Source organism: Xenia sp. Carnegie-2017, unplaced genomic scaffold (genome assembly GCF_021976095.1).
Source record: "Xenia sp. Carnegie-2017 unplaced genomic scaffold, XeniaSp_v1 HiC_scaffold_1, whole genome shotgun sequence".
Classification (NCBI taxonomy): Eukaryota; Metazoa; Cnidaria; class Anthozoa; order Malacalcyonacea; family Xeniidae; genus Xenia; species Xenia sp. Carnegie-2017.
The window spans coordinates 4,990,849-5,001,406 of NW_025813402.1; the positions used below are offsets into that span (position 1 = coordinate 4,990,849).

Sequence of the window (10,558 nt, forward strand, 5' to 3'; positions counted from 1 at the left end):
AAAAATTTTTTACTTAGTATTTAGTTTTCTGTGGCATTGTGATATTTCATAAAAAAAAGTAAGAGATGTCAGGTTAATTGTAAAAGTCATATGTTTGTTCAATAAATATTCCATGCATTAAGATGTAATTAATATGTTTTAATTTTTGTCATGCTTAGTATTAATGTCTTGCACTCAGACATTTTTGAAAATGCACGAAGAGAAATATGCATAATAACTTATTTCTACAGCATTCGACAGTCCAGACAACACTTTAGCATGCAAGTAATCAAGGAAAGCAGTTCTTCATAAAAACTGCTTTGTTGTTTAAAGTAGGGGATCTATAAGGTAGGTCAAAATAAATTATAGAAGCTCATTTTAAATTCGTCAGACGTTTTTAACAACGCTGTTGGTTAAATATTTTCAAAGAATATTTAACACTAAAATTCTACCAATAGGATTCACTCCAAAGTATTTTAAACTGGAAATATATTTTCACTAATGTTTCTGACTTACCTTAGATCAGCCACTCTACTTTGTACATCAACATCAGAATCTCCACAACAATAAGTGTTTCATTTACATGTACTTAAATGTTCAATGCACGTTTAAAGAGAAAATTTTATTGATTATGTTAATTCCTCTTTGTTTGAAAATGTCTGGGTACAAGACGTTTATATTAAACATGGCAAAAATTTAAACACACTATCTCATAATTTACATGATAAATTATTTTTATAGAATTTATCCAACAATTCAAAGATCATTTCAAAGCATTCTAAATTTATATTTCAGTCTTCCTGTCGATGAAGTTGTACATTACAAAAAACACGGTTAATTCAAATACTTCCCTAAAATAATATTCTTTGAACGACACAAAAACACAAGCAATACTGAGCGTACTATTTTACAAGGCTGTCACAAAGTCAATTTATGACAGATACAAAATTACAGATACTTTATTCTAGGTGATTAAAGTGCACAAGTTAAATTATTTCCAGTCTCACTGACAAATTCACATCCTTTTGGTAAATTTTCTAGTTTATCTTTAACAGAGCTCAGCTTATTAGCGTTTTAACATTTACAACAAAAATTAATCATGTAGTCTCAAGTTTGTCTAAATGTACATTGACTATCGAAAATAGAAATTGAGTGTCATTTTTAATATTCATTAAAAATATATCAGAAACCTTTTCGTTTCATCTTGTTTTTCAACATTGAGATTCTGTAACGCTCATTGCAACGATTCTATAACTAATCGTTGGCAATCGTAAGTCTTCAACTCTTTGGTAAGTATAAAAATATCCTTATCAGACGTAACTTGACCAGTTATGGTTTGAAAAAGTCAATTTTAACTCAGCATTAACCATGCACACTCACTCATATTATGGTGTGTTTGACACAAGATATATCTGAAGAGTAATTTTCCCCGTCTTTCCTATCTGTCACTCACTTTTCCCTTAGATGACAAAATCCTTTCGTTTCACATGCAAATAAGTCATAATTCTAGGTAATGTCACTTTTCATATTTGTACTGACATCGCCGTTAAAACTGGTTTGGCAAAGTTTTCACAAAGTTCACAAAGCACTTCTTTGAATTTCTTGTTTTTCTTATACATCCATGGACACAGTCAAACACCACAAATTTCACACAAAAACACAATAAGACCAATATGATAAGGTTGCTATATTGGTATTAATACATATTTCATTTTGTATAGACATTTCTATTACATGTTACAATACGCAAAGCTATACCTGTAAAGCTGCTTTGCCGAATATTTCATGAAAACGAAGCTTCCCAATAGAAAGCCTTTTTGAATGAAGAGGTCTATAACATTGGAAATAAAACATTGATTCATTGTTTCGGTTTCAGTTTCTCCAGTCCTTACATGTATACTTGTTCAATTCTAATCCATTTACTTTTGGACTAAGGTCACTTAAACTATGGAGGAACGATTTCATTACATCTTCATCAATTTCCAATGTTACATTACAAAATTAAATAAATATTCTGTCATCTTTTTCAAATTATATGCAAATAATTATGAAACTATGAGTACATCACTTTATGTTAAGGAAACTACAACTAAATTCTCGGCAAGAAAGGCTATTTTTAAAATGGTTTTAATTAAAATAATTTTTTCTTTATCATGCAGTCTACATTACACAACAAAATATTCAGATTTTTTTGAGCAAGTCAAATGATGCACAATATTATTGGGTGATAGTAATGTTACTTCCGTTTCACAATCTCCTCAATTTTCTCATTTTTTATAATCATAGCTACTCTTTAATACGAACTTTTACAGTAGTTATGAGGAGATTTTGAAGTCTTAGAGTGAGTAAAGAAAATAATAAAAAAATTGTAAAAGAGTTCGGCGAGAAAATAAAAAAGAAACAAAATAAAATTTTGATGAAAGATAATTATGATAGAAATAATGAAGACAACATTTAATTACATCTACAAAATCTACTTTAACACTACATCGTGGCTACATTTCTGAATTGATAATTATGAAGATCATGTGAAGTTCACGTGAAACATTAAACATAATAATAAACTTCAACTTCATCAGGTGTAAATGTATATGAACCTGCAAGAAGGGCTTGGGTGTTACTACTGCCATAGCTGTAACCAGATGGAGGACGATAGGTGTGTCCAAAATGGGTGTAGGAATTTTTGTTTTTGTTTGCGTTGCTTGCAATGTGGAGGTCATGCCCTCCTCCAAACGTTGGTCCATAGCCAGGGTTAGTATAGATGGCCTTGTTGCTGTAACGATAAACTGGTGATCTAAATGGACTTAAATTGTCTTTGTTACGAAGTGAGAAAATGTAATTACTGGAACTTGTTCGATAACTTCCACTTGAACCTATAAATATAAACAAGCATAGAAAATTAAGCTCATTCGATATTTTCTCTCAAAGCTCATCAGCAAAATTTCACGAAATTGCAGCACCAGAACTGAATTCGTTATTGCTCTCACTTCAACTTCACATTTTGCATTAACCATTACAAAATTTGAGGGAAAGTCAAAATTAGTGCTGGGCACCGAAGCAGGATGGCGAGAGAAGAAGCTGAAGTTTTGACGGATTGTTCCAGATCCAAATACCAATTTTAACTACCATCATAATTTACAGTTGCGGTAATAGAATCGTCTCGAAAATATTTTATCCCCACATTAGCTCACGTTTAACAACTGATCTACGGAGTTCATCAAAAAAACTTTTTAAACCGATAAGACTCACATCACAAGAACGTCGCGCTACGTTGATGGAGGTAACGCTGATCAATGCGAGGCAATTTTTTCACCAGGTTACTCAGGAGTAAGAAAGGAATATTATTTCATATTTATTAAGAAAAAACCCGTAGTTGTGGACTGCCTATGGTTCTTTCAGAAGCGGAGTGACTCACAATGCTTTGACGTGATTGGTTACTTTAAAAAACACATTGTTCGATTGGTCAATTCGAAATAGGAAGTTAAGAGTTTCAAAGAGTTTCTTTGAGGAGCGTAGATGAATTGATAAACGTGAGCTAATTTGTTGATCAAAATTTTTCGAAAGGCTTCTATTGCCGCGACTCACGGTGACTGTATGATGTCACATTTTAAGTACTAAAAACGTAATCTCGTATCATGTACATTTGTGTAACGAAAAATTGAAACTAAAGAAAAAATTTTGTTTTCACTTTGACAAAAAATTTTCAATGTTTTGAAATTTCATGCATAAATTTTCGGTGCACAGCACTAATAAACCACTAGCCACATTGCATAAACACAACGAATGATTTTAAAACTTACCTCCCCATTGATAGGTTGAATATCCACCAAAAATGTATTTCCCAACTTTAACTAAAGTTATTGTTTTTCCTCGATTGTCACATCTTGAGTGGAAAATTTTAGAATCCCATCCATCAATGGAGGCTCTCCAACAACAAGTCAACTTATCAAAGGAAAACCACGTCTTTAACTGTTTTAAAAATCTTTCTGGTTCCCGTCTGAGTATCTTTGAGGCTGAGATATCATCTAAATGTTGATTATTCAGTTTATGTCTGTTTGTGACATAAGTGATTTAGACGGGGGTGTATTGGAGGTGGGGCTCGGGGGCGCTCGGTCCACAATAGAAATCATTCAATATTATGTTCAAATAACGATTATTATAGCAAAAATTTCATGTTGTCAGATTTGAGGGGGGGGTGTTACCCCATTCCGGAAGAATGACAAGAAGCTCGGCTCAAATATACGCTACTGTTTAGATCATTGTCATTCGGTGGCGTAAGAAGCAAGAGAAAGTTGGGGGACATAAGCCTTTTGGGGGCAGTTTTTCATTTAAAAAGGATACTTTTTTTCCTAAAAAAATGCCTTTTTCTCACAAATCAAAAGGGCACTTTTTTTATTAAATTTGAAATGGTAGGGGGGGGGACATATCTCGAGGCACTCGTTGACGCTTTCTATGCCACTTTTGTCAATCTTGTTGAAAAGTGCTACGCAAATTGCTTTTATTTCATGTTTACACTTGTGACTTCAAAATTTCAAGACTTTCAGTAATTGGGAGCTAAAAATTATCTGTCCTTTAAATTAAAGTTTAAATAGTGAAAATTTTACATATAAAGAATACATACAAAAAAGCAAGGAAATAAATCCTCTTCCCAAAGTAGCATTGATGGTGTTGATTTCATTCTGGAGCTTAGAGATATCTTTGTTCAACGTCTGAAGGATCTGCACAATGTATTTTTCAAATCAACAAAAATCTGCATGTAAATGTGCCGAAACATTGAGCAAATTTCTGTAAAAGCATGAATTTTTGCAATTTCTCTCACTTCATGATTACTCATAAAACATTTTAAGATTTTTTACCTTTTTTTCTTCAGCCAATGCCTTTAGTTGTTTGTCCTCTTGAACATAAAGTTTATTTTTGTCTTTACGATAAACCATCATTCCTTCAATATTTGGAACTTTTTTCAAGGTGTTATTATCTGGTACAACAATCATCTGTTTAAAAAAAGATTAAATACAAGTAGCTATGTAAAAATTAACATCAGATTTAGATGGTCCAATGAAAACAACATTGATGAGCATTTCAACAAGCAAATCATAGCTACTATTGTGTTTACCCAATTGAAAGGTTCAATAGAGCTGACAACGTATTATTTTACTTCTATATCACACTACAAATCACTTACTCCTTCATAAAACAATAGTTCATCTTTTGTACAACGACCCTGTGAATGTAAAGATACTTTAGTAGTTCTGAAAGATATTAGGTAAATTGGAAAACCAATATATTAAATTCTTCCACAATTTCTGTGTAGTCATTTCTCTTTGATAACATCAAAAACTAATCAATTAATGAAAACTACTACACAAACAACATACTTTCACAGGTACTTCATTACTACCCAGTAACTTGTACCAAACAGCAGTTCCATTTTTAATAACTTTGTAATCCATACAATTCCTCCATTTTCTTGTAGGAATACGAGAGCGCACCCAAAACCAAGTGAAAACATTTTTCTTAATTGTTCCGCCATTCTTTGCCTCACATTCTTTAAAACAATAATTTTTCTTACCATTCTTAGGACTATAACACCCACAGCACTATATAAAAGCAAAAATTTATTTTAAATAATAAGTTATAACCTGTACGTTGTTTATTTTACGTTTACTGAATGTAACTGATGAAGCTGTGCATTCCAAGATAAAATTACTTAATAAGGAAAATAGGATGATAAACATTGCCTATGAACAGATAATTTTTGTTTAAAAGATGACAAAAGATAAAGATTATTGCATAGCATTTGTTCTAATTTATAGATTAGTGGACCTTGTTCAAACGAGAGCCGGATTTATTAAAAGTATTATACGCTGTTTTTCGTCTCCATTAATTTACGCACTACACTTTATGATTCAGTTACACAACTTAAACTTGCTCATCAAAATGAAATTGTGCACAAAGTAAAATAAAAACCTTCCTGTTATCACATCCAACCAATGCCGTCGCTCCAAACTCCATACCAGAAATTGCATTTGTCGTGCTGTAGCTAATTTTAAATAATATACATGAAAGTAATTTGTTGTTCGCAGTTTTTTAATAAATATAGCTGAATTTTTGAAAAATGTTAAAGTTAACGTTAAATTTCATTGACATGCAGTTCCTAAGTTAGTATGTTTAGCCTTTACTAAAACTAGCTATTTATTTTGTTGAAAATTGTTCCTGTATTTCAATTTTCATCTCATCTCATCTGGCAAAGACACCTTCGAAAATGCCGCACCAATTTACAACCAAGCTCTTAAACAAAGCAACTTCACCACCCAACTCACCTTTAATCCATCAAACATCAATGTAAACACCACGTACAACAGAACGTAACGTCACTTGGTTTAACCCACCATACAGCAAAACGTAAAAACACACATCGCCCATGACTTCCTACAACTTATCGACAAACATTTCCCACCAAATACTATACTCTCCAAGATATTCAACCGACACACAATACGCGTAAGCTACAGCTACATGAAAACATTTCATAACCAGACACAACAAGACTATTTTAAAAGACTTAGCAGACACAACCCAGAACAAGAACAACCCACCAAAGAAATGTAACTGCAGACAGAAACACCTATGCCCGACAAATGGCAATTGCCTGAAACCCAACGTGATTTACAAAGCCGACGTGACAACGACTGACAACAACGAACAAAACTTATATAGGTGTTACTGCATGCGCTTTTAAGACACGATATCGAAACCACATTAAATCAATTACGAACATTAAATACCGCAACGAGACAGAACTTTCTAAATACACGTGGACACTGAAAGAAAACAAACGTAACTACAACATTAAATGGGACTACATCAAACAACTTCCACCTCCGAACAAAAACCATAGAACCTGCCGTCTTTGCCTTGAAGAAAGGCTACTAATCCTGAAAGGACGTAAAAAGAACATTTTAAATAAACGTTCCGATATGTTTAGTGCATGCCGTCATGTAACTTAACACCTTTAGTCGATGTATATAGTCAGCAAATAAAATATTATCTGTCAGTTGCCTGAAGATCGCCCTACGGCGTGAAACTCCGAGTAGCGACAGCAAACAATTGTCCATTTTATTTTAGTTCATTTTATCTTATGCTCTTCTAATATATAGAATATTGCGCTCTTTTATCCAGGAATATTATCCATAATAATATATATATATATATATATATATTACGGATAATAATCCTGGATAAAAGAGCGCTCAATATTCTATATATTAGAAGAGCGTAAGATAAAAAGACGTTCACCGTGTTCGCCGTGTGTTCGGTGTTAGACGTTCACCGTGTTCGTGATATGCAAAGCTCACCTTTATAGGTTTGAACACTCTGGTGACTCTATTATATAATCCATGCAACGTGTAACCGTACGTCCAGAGTCTTAAGTGCAGGAGTCACCATTTTGCTATGGTGATAGCCGGGAGGGCACATTGTAATACGCTGTGTAAATATATATTTATAGTATGGATAATGATTTTTATTTCAAATTACACTGATGTTGTTACCTGAATGCTCCAGAAAAGTCAATTTGAAGGGGATATTTGTGGTGAAAAGCAAATCCCCAAGGACATGGTCTGCTTAAACAGTCGTTCATTTTTGCCTACAAACACGAAGAGGACAGAAATCACACCATATTCTAAAAGTTCATATCGTTGATATGAACCAACCATTTAAATCATTCTCTTCATACCCATCCAAACTGTGCTCTTTCATTGTGTGCCAATCCAAACTTTGAGCAACGAAAATTTGTTGTCACAATGCTTTCAGTCATCAGATCTTTTACAAATTTAACGTCACCAATACCAGGTGATGTTTTTGTACAGCCTCCTTTGTTGTAAATCATCAGATTTTTTAATTTTCGTGGATTTTGAAATCTGTAAAACCTAAAATAAATGACATCGACTAAAATTTGCTTTTCTATGAAAAATTAATGCTCCCAAAAGAGATTATTTTTATACCAATGAGCTTTAGTTGTCTTAAAATCATCTTTAATTGCCATTTGTACTCTAAAATCAACCATCGGTGCCTCTCCTAATGAACTTATCCAATGAGGTTCACCAAATGGTTCCACGGTTTTGCTGTTGGATGGTACTGTCCATGTAACGGATGTATTTTTTCGACCAATCAACATGAACCCACCACCATCAGTTGTCATGTCACAATAAACCTTTAATGAAAATAATCTGGAATTTTAAAAATTCATTTACGTCTTACAACCGACAATAGATTTGAAAATGTATTTATAAACGAATGAAAGGAAAGTTCTTGATTTTTCTGGAAGATTACAATCCATAAAGATACTATAGTTTTGCTACATGATCTGTGAACATCACATTGATCTTATATATTTACCTTTTTCGGTTTCTTTTCTCCAAGTGTTATCCAATAAAATCCATCTTTAGCTTTTGGATCTTTATCCAATATGGTTGAGCAGTCGTATACAGGGTCAAAAAATTCTCCTGGAGAACTAGAACCTGATAAATGGTTTTACGTAATTTATATTTATTATTTTGTTGAACTAAATGTACAAATCCAAAGTTTGTATCATACACACCATCTATTGTTCTCCATCCAAAAATACCGTTAACTTTAGAACACATCAAGAGTTTAGGTTTGTTTTGTCGATCGCGAACCAACGTCATCTTTCCACTGCTTTTTTTTGAACATGGTCCTGGGTCGTTTCCTTTAACGACCTTGATTTTCTATAAAGAATTTCAACAATTTTTTTCATTTGCTCAGCTGGTATAGTTTTACTTTGTAACTTAATAAAAGCAATATGTCATTTTACCATTCACATTTCAATAGACATTAGCTACATTTACATTAGGAAAAAATCAAATTGATGTAACATCAACGTACAAAACGTTAAAACAGTTTTTGTTACCGTAGACTGAGATTTTCCTGAGATTCCAAGGAGAATTGCGAGAAGAAAATACGGGCTCTTCATTTTTTTCTTCTTTATGAAATGCCGTTAAAACGTTTTTGTGAGTTCTGGGATTGCATCTTCCTTTTTTGTTGCCTGTCAAGCTGAGACGGATGTCGCTATAACAAAAAGATGATGACATACATGTCGACAAATATTGACAATTGTATACTGAAAACATATTATTGTTATTGAACAGGTAACATAAATATATACAATTGTTTAAAATGGAGAAAAAGCAACCAAGGCACTAAAACTTAAATTAAACTTTATACAAACATATACAAGTTATTTATAATTGAGTATAATTATTTGTACTGTGAATTTGTGCACGTATGAAAGTTTCCACGATATTTAGTTTATCTTTGTGATATAGGGTATTGTAAACTTTCACGAATTTTTATTGATATCGTTTTGATGAAGAAATTATAGTCAATCTTCCAAAAGAAAACTTTTTAGCATGCAATTAATCAAAGACACCAGTTCTTTAAAAACTGAGCTTATTTTCATTTACATGTACTTAGTAATTGAATGTTTAACGTATAAAACCAATATTCATCAATGGCATCTGCATTTCGCTCGTCAATTAAGTTATGAGAACTAAAAGTTTACGCAGATTTGTAATATAATGATATTTCACATAGAAAAACGTAAAAGATGTCCGGTTTAAGACATTTGTTTGTTTAATATGCGCATATTCTAATACATATTAAGATATTATGTTTAAATTTTTGGCATGCTTAATATAACGTTTTGTACACAGACATATTCAAACAAAGACAAATTAACATAATCAATAAAATATACATTGTACTTCATTTTTACAAAATTTATCGTAAAATTTGAAGATGATTTCAAAAAATTTCAAATTCATACTTCTGTTTTCCTTTCTGTGAAGTTTTACAAGTAAACCACGTTTTGATTGAAATATTCAGTCCCTAAAATAATGTTCTTTACTATAAGCAAAACTGAGCATATCATTTTACCACGCTGTCACTTTATCCCAGGTACAAAATTACAGACACTTTGTTATATGATACTAGGTCAGTGGATTACGTTAGTCAAATTATTTCCAGTTTCACCGTGAAATTTACATCTTTTCTGCGCATTTTCTAATATAATTTAACAGAGTTCAGCTGATTAGTATAAAAGTGTTCCCAGTTTTATCTGTTAAATAAGCAGATAAATGCCAGATAAAGCGTCGAGATGTCTTAATGTACATTTGATTGTCGAACATGGAAAGAGTGACAATAAGAATTCGAGAGTGAGTGTAATACAAGCATTTTGGAAACCTGTGCGTTTCGACTCGTATTTCACCACATTGATTTGGTTGAAGTTATTGCAACGATTCTACAACTGATCGTTGGCAATCGTAAATCTTCGACTCTTCGGTAAGAAAAGAATATCAGTTTCATCACGATCAAACGCAGCTCAGTTATGGTTTAAAAAATGTGAAATTTGACTCAGCATTCACCGTGCATATGCACTCAGTCTAAAATAGTGTGTCTGACAAAAAATAAATCTGCAAAAGTTATTTTCCCCGTCTTTCCTATCTGTCACTCACATTTCCCTTAGATGACAAACTGCTTTTGTTTCACATGCAAATTAAAG

The 10,558-nt window shown here is 32.5% G+C and overlaps 1 protein-coding gene across 4 annotated transcripts in view; it reads right to left on the reverse strand.

Moving 5' to 3' along the window:
* LOC124433918 overlaps positions 1–9,051 on the reverse strand; it is a 42,620-nt gene extending 33,569 nt beyond the window's left edge. For 2 of the 4 annotated variants that reach the window (XM_046983779.1, XM_046983798.1), the window contains exons 1-10: positions 8,909–9,051; positions 8,579–8,726; positions 8,377–8,498; positions 7,983–8,191; positions 7,715–7,907; positions 7,530–7,624; positions 5,947–6,019; positions 5,355–5,576; positions 5,162–5,200; positions 4,836–4,970 (exon numbers count right to left, since the gene is read on the reverse strand). In XM_046983779.1, the coding sequence (XP_046839735.1) occupies positions 4,836–4,970; positions 5,162–5,200; positions 5,355–5,576; positions 5,947–6,019; positions 7,530–7,624; positions 7,715–7,907; positions 7,983–8,191; positions 8,377–8,498; positions 8,579–8,726; positions 8,909–8,971 (1,299 nt within the window). In that variant the 5' untranslated portion in view covers positions 8,972–9,051. Of the gene's footprint in view, positions 1–2,390; positions 2,853–3,779; positions 4,005–4,600; positions 4,698–4,835; positions 4,971–5,161; positions 5,201–5,354; positions 5,577–5,946; positions 6,020–7,529; positions 7,625–7,714; positions 7,908–7,982; positions 8,192–8,376; positions 8,499–8,578; positions 8,727–8,908 lie in introns of those variants that run through there. The other 2 variants (XM_046983772.1, XM_046983790.1) reach the window with 2 other exon arrangements.
* Positions 9,052–10,558: the final 1,507 nt, after the last annotated feature.